This window comes from Amblyraja radiata, chromosome 4 (genome assembly GCF_010909765.2).
Source record: "Amblyraja radiata isolate CabotCenter1 chromosome 4, sAmbRad1.1.pri, whole genome shotgun sequence".
NCBI lineage: Eukaryota > Metazoa > Chordata > Chondrichthyes > Rajiformes > Rajidae > Amblyraja > Amblyraja radiata.
In genome coordinates, this window is record NC_045959.1 from 54688259 (window position 1) to 54704045 (window position 15787).

Sequence of the window (15787 nt, forward strand, 5' to 3'; positions counted from 1 at the left end):
ACGCCGTCGAGACGCTGAGTACGCCGTTGAGACGCTGCCTGCGCCCTCAATGCGCCTTTGGGCCGACAGGCCATTGGTGCGCGGTATTTTCGGACAGCGCAGGATTTTCGGAGCCCCGCGCAATGTCGGGACCAGCCCCGCACAACTCCATACGCCTCAGCGCTTCGAAGTGGGACCGGCCCCGCGCGGCCCGTACGCCTCAAGCGACCACGTTTGGTCGCACTAGACGCATGAAATCGCATGCTGGTGGGACAGGCCCTTAAGTCCTGTGAAAGAGATGGGGAGAGGGGGGGAGAAGGGAGGAGAAGGAGTGGAGACAATTTTTAAGAAGCCAGAGATACACGGCTGTGTAGCTCGTCAGACATAACATTACCAGTCGGTTATCCTTGGTTCTGAAAACTACTGGTTACCTTTTTTTTCCCAATGAGCCAATTTCATTTGAGTCTCACTGGGGCTCAAATGACAATAAATTTGTATTGTATTGTATAATTCGCAGGTCAGCACCGGCTCCACCCTACGAGAACCTCCGAGAATCTTCGACCTCCTGGCAACCCACAAGGGCCTCCTGCCGACGCACCTATGGCTCGAGAATTCTCACTACTCTCCATGGTGGCTTCATTCTAGTCGCCGCTAAGTTTTCAACATGTTGCAAAATTCATGGTGACCATAATGAGGCCGCGACTAGTTCCCAGAATGCGGGAACTCCTCACGACCATGAAGGCGACGCCCCGTCAACCAGCCGCGAATATGTGACGACCATGTGGCGACTACATAGTCTCCTGCAGTCGCCTATAAAGTCGCCCAAGTGGGACAGGCCCATCACGGATAAGATTTATGTTTGTTTGGAAAGGCAGGGGCTAATCGGGAATAATTAACATGACTCAGTGTCGGGGGGGGGGGGGGGGGGGGGATCCGGTCTTGCTTATTTGATTAAGCTTTATGAGGAAGTAACTAAGAGATGGATGAAGGCAGGGCAGTGGGCGTTATCTATATGGACTTCGGTAAGGCATTTTACAAGGTCCTGTGTGGTCAGCTAGTCCAGAAGGTTAAGGTACCTGGGATCCGAGGCAAGCTATGCTTCCTGTCACTAAAGTAATTTTGGATTCACTCTTCTGAGTGGAAGGATGCTTTTCTAATAGGCAGTCTGTGATTAGATGTTTTGTACTTTAGGGATTGGTGCTGATTCTCTTGTTGTTTGTGATATAGATTACTGGCATGGATGTGAATGTCAGTTGTGTGATTGGTAAATTTTCAGATTATACACAAGGGGATGGTATTGTAAATGGCAAGGAAGGTTGTCATGTGGAAAATTGGGCAGTGTATAGGCAGATGGGATTTGATCTCAACAAGTGTAAGGTGATGCATTTTGTTAGGTCAAATAGGGACAAGGCATATATTAAGCAAATGGTAGGAAGCTAATGAATAATAACGGCAGAGGAACCTTGGATTTCAAATCCACAGTTCTGATTGTGGTAACACAGGTAGATAAGGTACTTCATTACCAATAAAGATAGATTTGGCATGTTTGCCTTCATTGGTCAGGGCATGGAATATTGAAGTTGGGATTTTACACAGCACTTGTATATTGTGCACAGTTCTGGTTGCCACGCTGTAGCAAGATGTCGTTGTGTTGGAGAAAGTGCAGAGGAGATTCACCAGAATGTTGCCTCAGTTGGAGGACTTCAGTTATGGGCAGAGATTGTATAAGTTGAGTTTGCATTCACTAAAGTGAGAAAGGCTTAGGGATGACTTGATGAAGGCATATACAATTATCAGAGGCATATAAAAGATAGATAATCAGAACCTTTTTCCCCAAGTAAACAACCACAAGGCAATGCAAAAACATAGATTAAAGTGAGAGGAAGAAGTTTTGAAGGGGGTTTGTGGGGAAGGTTTTTTTTTGCGCAGAGAGTGGTTATCATCTGGAATTCGCTGCCAAAGGAGGTGATGCAGTCAGATATGATTATTATGTTTAAGAGGCAATTAGACAGGCACTTAAATTGGCAAGTCACTGAAGGAAATAAACATTATAGTACAAATGGGCAAAATGGTCGGCATGAACATGGTGGGCTGCAGGGCCTGTTTCTGTGCTGTACAACTCTATGGCATTTTAAACATCACTGCAACAATTGAATGTCTTAATTAATTATAACGTGAAATATTGTACAATCTGTTGAACATTAATACACTTTCCAAAACATGCAAAACATTAGTTTTTGCCAGCAAAAGGCAGTTAAAAGTTTTGTCAACTGCTCTTATTGTGACCTGTAAATTTAATGGCTGCAAGTTGGATCACAATGAAGGGCATGTAATGTAAATAGCCAGAGTCGGATGAAATTATAAACCACAATTGCCATGTTTTAAATTAAGTCCAGATATCGAAGGAAAATCTTTGGATGCAGAATTGATATCTAAATGTGTGCTCCATTGCAACAATTTAAAAGTTACACACAATAAAATGCCATTTCCACAGAATGAAATACAGGACAAAAGTATTTGGGCATCATGTTCCCAAAATCTCCCATGGCAGTTCTCCAGGTGTTTAGCTTGAAGAGAAACGATAAAACCAATAGATATTTTCTTTAAAATAATACACTGGATTAATGACAAAAATCTGACAAATATTACACAATTCTAAGTACATGAAGGCAGCATTCCTTTAGAAATATCAAATACTGGAAATAATTGTGTAGGAAGGAACTGCAGATGCTGGTTTAAACCGAAGATAGACACAAAATTATGGAGTAACTCAGCGGGACAGGCAGCATCTCTGGAGAGAAAGAATGGGTGACGTTTTGGGTCAGACTGAAGAAGGTTCTTGACCCGAAACGTCACCCATTCCTTCTCTCCATAGATGCTGCATGTCCCACTGAGTTACTCCAGCATTTTGTGTCTATCTACTGGAAATACTTAGCAGATCCAGTAGTCCATGTCCCAAATATTCAAGATTATTTGTTTATTTGGGTCATGTTTTGTTCATCAAGGAATCCATGTCAATCTTCCATGTCATTTACCATTACGAATGAAGGTCATTAAGTCGTCAATGTGATACGAGGGGCATTATCACCTCCCTACACCCTGATGAAACTGGCTTGGCACAGAATCTACCACAGGATCACTCTACCAAACTCAGTTGAGAGTTTGGCTGAATCGCCAAACACTCTGGCCAGTAATACTCAATGAGTGGTGGATATTAGGTTGAACATCCACAGCACGATTTCCTCACGTTTAAGAAGTGTTTCAGTGGAGCAAAGTAAACCAACGGAACAGAGAGGAGTGACAGAGCTTGAAGGAGCTGAGTGCGAGGAATATTACAATGACGGGCATAAAGCATAACGTGCTGGAGGAACTCAGCATGTCAGGCAGCATCTGTGGAGAGAATGGACATGTGTCGATTCGGGTCTTCAGACTGATCGGTCTCAAACCGAAACGTTGCCTGTCCATTCCCTCCACAAATGTTACATGACCCGTCGAGTCTTCCAGCACCTCGTGTTTTGCTCAAGTTTCCAGCATCTGCAGTTCCTCTGCAATAACTGGTGGCTAAAAGACCAGGCTTGTAGAGTAAAGAAAGATGTTCAGCAAAGCAACTAAAACACACGTTCTATATAAAGAAAATCTGTGAATAATGCTCATTGATCTGGAAGATTTCCTACTTATTCGTTCACAATTATTTTAGCAAGTACCAGATGATCCTTAAGCAGTAATGGATGTGTGGTGGTCACTCCTTTTGTCAGAGTCTTCCTCAGCACTTAAAATTAGATTTAATTGTCAAACACTTACAACCAATAAACCATAAAATCAAAGAACTTCTATAAGAAAACATAAATATAGTGCTTTAGGAATCAGAATTACAACTATTTCCTGGTTTGAAGATTTACAATGTGCTACATTGTTGTGATACCTGAATAGTTTTACAACAACTTAAACTCCAGCTGCCAAATACCGCAAAGGAGCAAAGTTAGATGACATTTTCTGAAAATACACCCCTCATTTTGTAATCTCATCCAGCAATTTAGCCACTGGCATTGCTTTGTTCCCTCCAAGTTCAATGTTTCTTGCTTGTCGTGTGGTGCCCAGATGGGAACACTGTACTGAATTCCAAGACAAACCCTGGCTTTGTACAGTTGCAGCATAGCTTTGACTTCTCAAGAAATGTGCACATTACCTATTCATTTTCTCCAGAAACGTCATCTATTCCTTTTCTCCAGAGATGCTGTCTGACCCCGAGTTCCTCCAGCATTTTGTCTCCATCTTCAGCCTATACCAGCATCTGCAGTTCCTTCCCACCCATGAACTTAATTGCTTATTTTTGCACATCACATCTCATCTTTGTCACCATCATCTCTTTGCTTACTGAGCCATACCTAGCTCCCAGTAAAGCCCTTGTTTTAAAATTTTGAATCGTGTTTCCAAATTATTTAGTTCTCTAACCTCTACTAAATTCCAGAAGGCATCTATGCTAAGTTGGCCTCTTGAAGATGGCCAATATTTATAATTGAACCGTGCAGATACAACTCTACAATTCTTACCCAATAGATCTCTTTGTGGTGGTCCTTCCAAAGTGCATCTTATAGTCTATAGTTTTCCATCTTACCTCATATTTTCTTATGTGTATTGGTTTGATAAAGCATCTAAGTATCTTTAGCTGTGTTGTAAGTGAATAAATATATGCATTCATATGCATATATGCAACAGTCCACTCTGCAATGTATGATATCTTCTCAAAAAAGCAACTATAAATGTATGGTAGACAAAAATGCTGGAGAAACTCAGCGGGTGAGGCAGCATCTATGAAGCGAAGGAATAGGTGATGTTTCAGATTGAGACCCTTCTTCAGACTGATGTATGTATGTAGACAAAATTGCTGGAGAAAGTCAGCGGGTGCGGCAGCATCTATGGAGCGAAGGAAGTAGGCAACGTTTCGGCCCAAAACCCCCTTCTTCAGACAGATGCAGAGTGGGGGGGAGGGCAGGAAGAACAAGAGCCAGAAGGCTGAGGGAGAGCTGAGAAGGGGGGGGGGGGGGGGGGGGGGGGGGGGGTGTGTGTGTGTGTGTGTGTGTGTGTGTGTGTGTGTGTGTGCGTGCGTGCGTGCGTGCGTGCGTGTGTGATCACATCTTGTCGAATAAACGATGCTCTAACGGTGATATCTTTACATGTTCCGGTAGAGATTTATCCCGTTAAGTCAAAAATCCCCTTATCTGAAAATTCCATGCATTATTTCTCGAGTCATTGATCAAAATGTCCAAAAATCTGAAGAGACTTACAAAATAAATAACTGCTTTTTCCCTGTGCTTACAGCTGTGGCGTCACAATAGGATTGTAGCCTGCTCGCAACATTGTTGCTATCCAAGCACACTGAGTCTTGCTAGCCCTAGCAAGTGCAAATGCATTTTTGTTTAAAGTCACAGTACACTGAGTTCTGCTAGCTAGCAAGTGCAAAATCTTTTTTTTTAAGTTTAAAAATGAGGGAGGGTGTATAAGGCGAAATGAGCAGCCCCTGCGCAGTTGTCGGCCATGGGTGAGTGGTGGTATATTGCATTGGGGAACAGGTTGTGTTGGGGGACAAGGCCTCCCGTGGGGGCTATGGGTGAGTGGTGGAATATTGCATTGAGAACAGGTTGCCATTGGGGGGCCTTCCATGTGACAGGGACCCAACGGGTCCCACTTGGTCTATATAGTTATATATAATACTATAATGTATGTGTGCTAATTAACTTATGTAACTAAATGACTGACTATAAATAGTGGATACTTAACATTTGGATCAGAAATTTGGAACAGTAAAATCACATTTTAAAGGAGCTCTGTTACAAAACATTTTTTTTTTTTTTTAAATTCTCAGTGTGGGCATTACTAGCAAAAAGCAACCAACATTTCTTGCTTACTGAACACTGCACTGGACACAAACAAGTGGGCACAAACCTTCCTCTTCTACAACTATAAACCATGAGAAACTACTGCATTCACAATGCTGCAAAGTAGTAAATTCCAGGACTTTTATCGATGCAATAGGAAGAACAGACAATATATTCACTAATGATAGACACAAAATGCTGGCGTAACTCAGCAGGAGAATGAAGTGCAAATTGGAGATGGCGGTTTTCCCCACATATCATGCTTTGTGGTGGAACTTCTGAATTTGGGAGATTCTGCTCAAGATGCTTTAGCAAATTGCTGCAATGCATCCCTGAGGTTATACTCTGCACAACATTTCACCAGAAATGGAGGTGCCTTTCTCTTGAAGATGCCAATTACTGGGCCGGTTTATTCTAAAATAAATATGTGCTTCAGAACGGTTAAAACATTAATGCATTACTTACCCACTTGAGTAATGGATGCTTCCTTTGCACTTAAACTTGCGTCTTCCACTTCATCTTTGTAAGAGCAAATTTCACCATAGTAGAGGGCAATTCCAAGTTGGATTATACGGATAAGCATAGGAAGTTGTTGGTCTGTGATAGAGAGTTTCAAACTTTCAACAAGAGCATGGATCTGTGGAATGAAAAAAAAAACACACAATTTTTTCTTTATTATGGAACTCTTCTATTATTAGCCAAAGCCAAAGATGCAATCAGACCAATGTCAATCCCAATTTATTCAACATGAATTACTTCATCTAAATCTTCTATTCTTCCACATCTTAGTGCAACAAGTGAACTTACTTTTGTTTACACTGCAGCCATTTAAATGTCCAATTCTTAAATTATCAGCATACGACTTACAGCAGGTCCAACTCAACTGATCTCTTCAACTGATTCCAAGGGATCTATTTCTTTAATCATTTCAAGATTTTGGTTATGTTACACTATCTTATGCATGGATTTGCAAATGCAAAATATCTTGAAATAATTCCAAATTTGGTTTTACCAGCTTTAAAACGTTCCACTCTGAAACATTAAATTGAAGCAATTTTCTGAATTCAAAATTAATTTTATTTAATTCATTTACTCTGCACTTTATTTCTACGTCAAGACAATGCTTGGGGAAAAATAGATGGAACCTGAAAAAACATTTTGCCAACCCTTGAGTTCCAATTGTTTTTGTCATTTTGATCCCGAGTAAAGGGATTGTTTCTGACTGAACAATTAATTAATGGAGGATGAAATTGCAGTGGTTTGCAATTTGCTGAGCTCCAAGATCCAATAGTTTTTATTCATTGAGAAAGTTACCACAATTGGAAAATCAAGTTCTTAATCTTCTGAGCTATATTTAATTTGTGCAGCAGGATATCCTTCCTTGTTCAAAATGCTGTAACATTACTTTATATGGAGAATCCCTTTGCCTCATAAATTATCATGGAAATGCGAATTTGTCAAACAGCTCACATTTCATACCAAATGACTGAGCAACACAACACAGAAACAGGCACAACAACTTCTTCCTGACCAAGATGCCCATCTATGCTAGTCCCATTTTCCAATGTCTGAGTCATATTACTATAAACCTTTCCTATCCTCATAACTGTCCATATATCTTTTAAATGCTATGGTACATGTCTCAATTGCTTTTTTCTGTCAGCCCATTACATATACCTCCAACCTCATTTACTGTATCCGGTGTTCCCAGTGTGGTATCCTAAATATCGAAGACTTGTCACTCATTTCACTGAACACTTACGCTCAGTCTGCCTTGGCCTACGTGATCTCCCAGTTGCCAAACATTTTAACTCCCATTCCCATACTGACCTGGGCCTCCTCCACTAGCAGAGTGGATCCACACGCAATTTGGAAGAACAGGACCTCATATTTCACTTGGGCAGCTTACAACCCCCCCTCCTCCACCCTAGTCAACCTACCAATTAAACGTTCTCATCCTCGTATCCCTCTCGTAGCACATCTTCCACAGCCATCAATGGGCCATTATGAACTCCACCCTTCCTGATGTCATCTGTTGCCAGCTCTAATTTGTTCTGGCCTCGTCCTGCCTCCGATCACCCATTCCTTTTCTCCAGAGGTGTTATCTGACCCACTGAGTTACTCCAGCTTTTTGTGTCTATCTTCCTTTTAAATCCTTCCTCTCTACCTTAATCCTATGCCCTTCAGTTTTTTATTCACTTTCCCTGGGAAAAAGACTGTGCATTCACCTTAACGATGCACCTCATGATTTTATGCATGATTTCATGAAGTCCTAACCTGTCCAACCTCACCCAATAATTCAAGCGCTTCAGTCCAAGCAACACTTTTGTAAATCTCCTTTGCACATTTACCAATGTAATGACATCTTTTCAATAGTACCGTGTGACTAAAACTGTACACAATACTCCAAGTGCAATATCTTATACAACTGCAACATAACATCGCAACTCCTGTACTCAATGTCCCATTATGAGCTCTGGAATGCCAAACAGCTTATTCACCATCCTATCTACCTGTGATGCCAGTTTCAAGGAAGTACAGTGGCTTGCAAAAGTTTTCATATCCCTTAAACTTTTCCACATTTTGTCACGTTACAACCACAAACGTAAATGTATTTTATTGGGATTTTATGTGATAGACCAACACAAAGTGGTGCATAATTGTGAAGTGGAAGGAAAATGATACATGGGTTTTCACATTTATTTACAAATAAAAAACTGAAAAGTGTGGCGTGCAAAAGTATTCAGCCCCCGAGTCAATACTTTGTAGAACCTCCTTTCGCTGCAATTACAGCTGCAAGTCTTTTGGGGTATGTCTCTACCAGCTTTGCACATCGAGAGACTGAAATTTTTGCCCATTCTTCTTTGCAAAATAGCTCAAGCTCAGTCAGATTGGATGGAGAGCGTCTGTGAACAGCAATTTTCAAGTCTTGCCAGAGATTCTCAATTGGATTTAGGTCTGGACTTTGACTGGACCATTCTAACACATGAATATGCTTTGATCTAAACCATTCATTGTAACTCTGGCTGTATGTTTAGGGTCGTTGTCCTGCTGGAAGGTGAACCTCCACCCCAGTCTCAAGTCTTTTGCAGACTCTAACAGGTTTTCTTCCAAGATTGCCCTGTATTTGGCTCCATCCATCTTCCCATCAACTCTGACCAGCTTCCCTGTCCCTGCTGAAGAAAAGCATCCCCACAGCATGATGCTGCCACCACCATGTTTCACAGTGGGGATGGTGTGTTCAGGGTGATGTGCAGTGTTAGTTTTCCGCCACACATAGCGTTTTGCATTTAGGCCAAAAACTTTAATTTTGGTCTCAACTGACCAGAGCACCTTCCTCCACATGTTTGCTGTGTCCCCCACATGGCTTGTGGCAAACTGCAAACGGGACTTCTTATGGCTTTTTTTCAACAATGGCTTTCTTCTTCACTCTTCCATGAAGGCCCGATTTGTGGAGTGCACGACTAATAGTTGGCCTGTGGACAGATTCTCACACATGAGCTGTGGATCTCTGCAGCTCCTCCAGTTACCATGGGCCTCTTGGCTGCTTATGTGATTAATGCTCTCCTTGCCCGGCCTGTCAGTTTAGGTGGACGTCCATGTCTTGGTAGGTTTGCAGTTGTGCCATACTCTTTCCATTTTCGGATGATGGATTGAACAGTGCTCCGTGAGATGTTCAAAACTTGGCATATTTTTTTATAACCTAACCCTGCTTTAAACTTCTCCACAACTTTATCCCTGACCTGTCTGGTGTGTTCCTTGGGCTTCATGATGCTGTTTGTTCACTAATGTTCTCTAACAAACCTCTGAGGCCTTCACCATATTATCTAAATGGTGGCCGACTAGGAAAAGGGGAGATGCAGCGAGACCTGGGTGTCATGGTACACCAGTCATTGAAAGTGGGCATGCAGGTGCAGCAGGCAGTGAAGAAAGCGAATGGTATGTTAGCTTTCATAGCAAAAGGATTTGAGTATAGGAGCAGGGAGGTTCTACTGCAGTTGTACAGGGTCTTGGTGAGACCACACCTGGAGTATTGCGTACAGTTTTGGTCTCCAAATCTGAGGAAGGACATTATTGCCATAGAGGGAGTGCAGAGAAGGTTCACCAGACTGATTCCTGGGATGTCAGGACTGTCTTATGAAGAAAGACTGGATAGACTTGGTTTATACTCTCTAGAATTTAGGAGATTGAGAGGGGATCTTATAGAAACTTACAAAATTCTTAAGGGGTTGGACAGGCTAGATGCAGGAAGATTGCTCCCGATGTTGGGGAAGTCCAGGACAAGGGGTCACAGCTTAAGGATAAGGGGGAAATCCTTTAAAACCGAGATGAGAAGAACTTTTTTCACACAGAGAGTGGTGAATCTCTGGAACTCCCTGCCACAGAGGGTAGTCGAGGCCAGTTCATTGGCTATATTTAAGAGGGAGTTAGATGTGGCCCTTGTGGCTAAGGGGATCAGAGGGTATGGAGAGAAGGCAGGTACGGGATACTGAGTTGGATGATCAGCCATGATCATATTGAATGGCGGTGCAGGCTCGAAGGGCCGAATGGCCTACTCCTGCACCTAATTTCTATGTTTCTATGTTTCTATGTTTCACAGAACAGCTGTATTTATACTGAGATTAGATTACACACAAGTGGACTCTATTTACTAATTAGGTGACTTCTGAAGGCAATTGGTTGCACTGGATTTATTTTGGGGTATCAGAGTAAAGGGGGCTGAATACTTTTGCACGCCACACTTTTCAGTTTTTTTATTTGTAAAAAAATTTGAAAAGCATGTATCATTTTCCTTCCACTTCACAATTATGCGCCACTTTGTGTTGGTCTATCACATAAAATCCCGATAAAATACATTTACGTTTGTGGTTGTAACGTGACAACATGTGGAAAAGTTCAAGGGGTATGAAAACTTTTGCAAGCCACTGTATGTGCTTGTATTCTACCACACTCACCAGAGCTGTGCTATGAACCTCCTATCCTGGTTTGACTTCCCAAAATTTAACATCTCGCACTTATCTGAATTAAACACCATTTGCCTTTCCCTCTTGTTGCAGTTATCCAAGGCATTGTTGAGGCCACATTTAGAGTATTGTGTTCTGGTCACCATGTTACAGGAAAGATGTCGTCAAGCTGGAAAGGGTGCAGAGAAGATAGACGAGGATGTTGCCAGGACTCGAGAGCCTGAGCTATAGGGAGAAGTTGAGCAGGCTAGGACTTTATTCCTTGGTGCAGGAGGATGAGGGGTGATTTTGTAGAGGTATTTATAATCATGAGAGGAATAGATCGGGTAAATGCACAGAGTATTTTGCCCAGAGTAGGGGAATCGAGAACTGGAGGACATAGGTTTAAGGTGAGGAGGGAAAAGATTTCATAGGAACCGGTGGGTAACTTTGTTTTTACACAAAGGGCGGTGGTTGTATGGAACAAGCTGCCGGAGGAGGTAGTTGAGGCAGGTACTATTGCAATGTTTAAGAAACATTTAGACAGGTACATGGATAGAATAGGTTGAGCGCAACATGGGCCAAATGCAAGCAGGTGAGATTAGTGTCGATGGGGCAAATTGGTTGGCGTGTGCAAGTTGGGCTGAAGAGCTTGTGTGCACGCAGTATGACTCTATGACTCTGACCTAGCAGATCAATGTGATTTTTTACGATCTATGATATCTCTTATTTTAACATCATCTGCAATGTAATGACTATAATTTGCACATTCGCCTCCAAATTGTTCAAATAAATGGCAAACAACAATGACCCAACAAGAGTGGTGGCGGAGGCGGTAGAGTTGCTGCCTTACAGCACTTGCAGTGCCAGAGACCCGGGTTCGATCCCAACTACGGGTGCTGTCTGTACAAAGTTTATACATTTTCCCTGTGATCTGCGTGGGTTTTCTCCGTGAAATGCGTGGGTTTCTTTCCACAATCCAAAGACGTACAGGTATGTAGGTAAATTGGCTTGGTAAATGTAAAAATTGTCCCTAGTGTATGTAGGATAGTGTTAATTTGGTTGGGATCGTTGGGCGGCGCGGATCCAGTGGGCCGAAGGGCCTGTTTCCGCACTGTATCTCTAAAAAATACACCAATTCCTGAGGCACACCACTAATCACAGGCCTCCAGCCCGAACACACCACTAATAACAGGTCTCCTGAGTAGACACACCACATCTTGGGTTCAAATGCTAATCTGTGCTGATCTCTGCTGGGACAGCAAAAGAAGTGCTGCAATTCACCTTCATACCCAGAAACAAGTTCCAGAAAAATTCCTGCACTTCCTGCGCATTAACCAGCGCATAATCTGCAACTGAGGAAACACGGTGCAAATCGAAGATGGACAGAAAATGCTGGAGTAACTCAGCAGGACAGGCAGCATCTCTGGTGAGAAGGAATGGGTGACCTTTTGGGTCGAGACCCTTCTTCAGACTGTCCTCTTGTCAGACTCTCATCAGTCTGAAGAACGGTCTCGACCCAAAACATCACCCGTTCCTTCTCTCCAGAGATGCTGTCTGTACCGCTGAGTTAGTCCAGCATTTTGTGTCCCCAGTACATTCGATTTAAACCAGCATCTCCAGTTCTTTCCTACACGGTGCAAAGTATGGAAAGGAAAATATTTGCTACCGCTATAATCACTTCAGTAAATAAAAACCTGCACATGAGTCATGGATAAATATCCTGACAATGAATCTTCAACACAAATTAGAAGAAAAATAATGTGGATATGAGAGATATGGAAAGATTCACTGATAGCATACCAGATTATAATTATGAAGTAGAATTGGCGAAACCAGAATTATTCTTGCGAGACAGAAGAGTTTCAGAAACTAGTCAGATTAAGGGAATATCAATGGGGCAGCAGTTTTACAGTAATTATCATGTCAAACTGTTATAGCATATATCTGGAGAAGAACAAAGATAACATTTGGTGAGAAGATTCTAAACTGGGCAAGGCCACTTTTACCCGGCTGAGAGGTCATTTAGCCAAAGCATATTGGATAGTTACTTCAACCTAAATAGAAGATGTTCAAGAAGTTTAGAAATTCAAGAAGTTTAGAATACACACATTCCATAAAGAAAAAGGGAGAGTGTTAAATCTCAAATCCCTTGAATGATAAGGTAAGCAGAGGGCAAGATAGTGCAACAAAGGGGAATATACACACTCACGACTGTGCAGCCAACTTTGGCTCTAATTCCATCCACAAGTCCGCCGATGACACAACCCGGATCACAAACAATGACAAGACAGAGTACAGGAAGGAAATAGAGACTTTAGTAACATGGTGTGAAGACAACAACCTCTCCCTCAATGGCAACAAGATGAAGGTCGTTATCTAGTTTAGGATGTGTGGTGGAGTATATGCCCTAATCGGTATCAATGGTACCAAAGTGGAAATCGTTGATAGCCTCAATTTCCTTGGTGTTAATATTACCAACTGTTGGCGACAAATCACATTGAAGCGTCTCCATGAAGACACATCGATACATCTACTTACTTTGGAGATTGTGGATATTCGGCATGTCTCCAATGACTCTTATAAAGATGCACCATAGAAAGCATACTGTCGGGTTGCAGCAGAGCTTGGTTTGGAAACAGCTCCGCAAGACATTGCAGAGTTGTAGATGTAGCCCACTCAGACCAAAACACAGACCAAATTCCCCACCACTGACTCCTTCTACAAAATACAATGCCTCGGAAAAGCAGCCAACATAATCAAAAACTTCTCCCACCCCGGTCATCGCTTCTCTCCGCTCCCCTTGGCAGAAGATACAGGAGCTTGAAAGCGCGCACCACCAGACAGGAACAGCTTCTTCCCCTCTGTTATCAGGTTTCTGAATGGTCCTTAAGATTCACCTCCAACTCATTGCGGACATTCAACTTTGTCTATGGAACTGGTGCCCCACAATGCTGACAACTATATTCTGCACTATGTATCTTCCCCTTTGTTCGACCTATTGCACTCGAGTTTCATTTGATTGGATTTATGTACTGTATTGTCTGATCTGTGTCAGAAAGAACTGGAGATGCTGGTTTAAATCGAAGGTTGACACAAAATGCTGGAGTAACTCAGCGGGACAAGCAGCATCTCGAGAGACGGAATGGGTTATGTTTCGGGTTGAGACCCTTCTTCAGACCCTTTCTTCAGACTGAAGAAGGGTCTCAACCCGAAACGTTACCCATTCCTTCTCTAGAGAGATGATGCTTGTCCCGCTGAATTGCTCCAGCATTTCGTGTCTACCTTCGATTTATCTGATCTAATTGGCAGCATGAAAATCAAAGCTTTTTAATGTACTCTTGAAAATAATAATTCTACACGTAAACCCAAATAATTGCGACAAACACAAAAGCCTGACATTGTACATCCATCAATATCCATGTAATACATTTGGGGATGTGTAAGGTCAAGGGAATACATAACAAATGGAATGATACAGTAAGTTTTGGAGGAACAGAGATAAATTAATGCCAAGGGATCCCAAAAGGACTTTTCTATAAGATAATTCAAATGACAAACATGATGCTTTCCTTTATCAGCCAAGGCCACAATATAAGAGTAAGGGATTCATGTTAAAACATGTTACAGCTCAAGCTAGGCTACAGCTTAAGAATTAGGTACAGTTCCAGTCACCGCATTACAGGAATGATGTGATTGCACTGAAGAAGGTGTAGAGATTTATGAAGATGGACTGTGACTGCATAATTTTTGCTCAGTGGAAAGGTTGAATAGGCTGGTGTTGTTTTCTTTGGAATGAAGGAGAGCGAGAGGAAATTTAAGTGAGATGTATCAAATTATAAAGAGCCTGGAGGGAGTAACTGGGGCAGACTTATTTTCTTTCGCACAGTGGTTGGATTAGGGGAAATAGAATTAAAGCAATTGAGAGTATTAAAGGGGAGATGGGGACATTTCATCTTTACCCAGAAGAGTCTGGGATTCACTGCCTGAAAGGGTAGGAAAGGCAGAAATCCTCATTGTACATTTTTTTAAATCCTTGGATGTTCACTTGGAGTTTGACCGGCTGAGCCTGAAATCTGGAACTGGAATTGAGAAAGACAACACTTTCATGGCTGGCATAGCATAATGGGCCAAATGGCCTGCTGCATGCAAGATTTCTATGAAAAACATTTCTATAATGTTTGATGACCATAAAGGTCGCTGCGCAATTTTCAAACAAAAAAACATAGTGTTGGAGGAACTCAGTGGATCAGGCAGCATCTGTGGCGGGAATAAACAGATGATGTTTCCGGTCAAGAACCTGTCTGAAGAGGGGTCACAACCGGAAACGTCATCAGTCCATTCCCTCCACAGATGCCGCCTGACCCACCGAGTTGTTCCAGCACTTGTTTTTTTTACCCAAATCCAGCAACTGAGTCTCTTGTGTCACCATACAAAGGTTTTTTTCAAAGGTTAACTTGTCCCTGTCAGAGTTAAGAACATTCAAAACCCGGCATGGCCTACAATAGTTGGTGTTCATCCTCATTTGCAAATTCTTCAGTGACTATATTTGTTCTGACATTTGTAAACTTATTCATCCCAAAACCTTTCAAATATATCAATTTGCCTCCAATTTGGGCTTTTTGTGCATCCCATATCACCACACTGACCTTGCCTTCAGGTGATGGTTTTGAAATTTCCTTTTAAATCTCACCAACTTTCTACCTCAATTTAGACCTTTAATATGCTCCTCCAGCCTACCTCTATTAGTCAGTTTCCTAAACCTATTGATACAATTCAATCCCACATCTCCTTTGATGAGAAGGCTGGAGAATGGGGTTGAGAGGGAATAATAAATCAGCCATGATTGAATGGCAGTGTAGAATTGATGGTCAGAATGGCCTAATTCTACTCCTATGTCTAGTGGTCTTATGATGCTCCAATGAAGTACGTTGTAACATTATTAAGTTAAGAGTGCCACGTAACTGCAAAATGGTTGCTGTTCTTACT

At 42.1% G+C, this 15787-nt stretch overlaps 1 protein-coding gene across 6 annotated transcripts in view; it reads right to left on the minus strand.

Moving 5' to 3' along the window:
- Positions 1 to 15787, minus strand: part of vps13b (vacuolar protein sorting 13 homolog B) — an 806769-nt gene that overhangs the window by 724841 nt on the left and 66141 nt on the right. For all 6 annotated transcript variants that reach the window (XM_033019455.1, XM_033019454.1, XM_033019453.1 and 3 more), the window contains exon 7: positions 6321 to 6492. In XM_033019455.1, coding sequence (XP_032875346.1) covers positions 6321 to 6492 — 172 coding nt within the window. The remainder of the gene's footprint in view (positions 1 to 6320; positions 6493 to 15787) is intronic.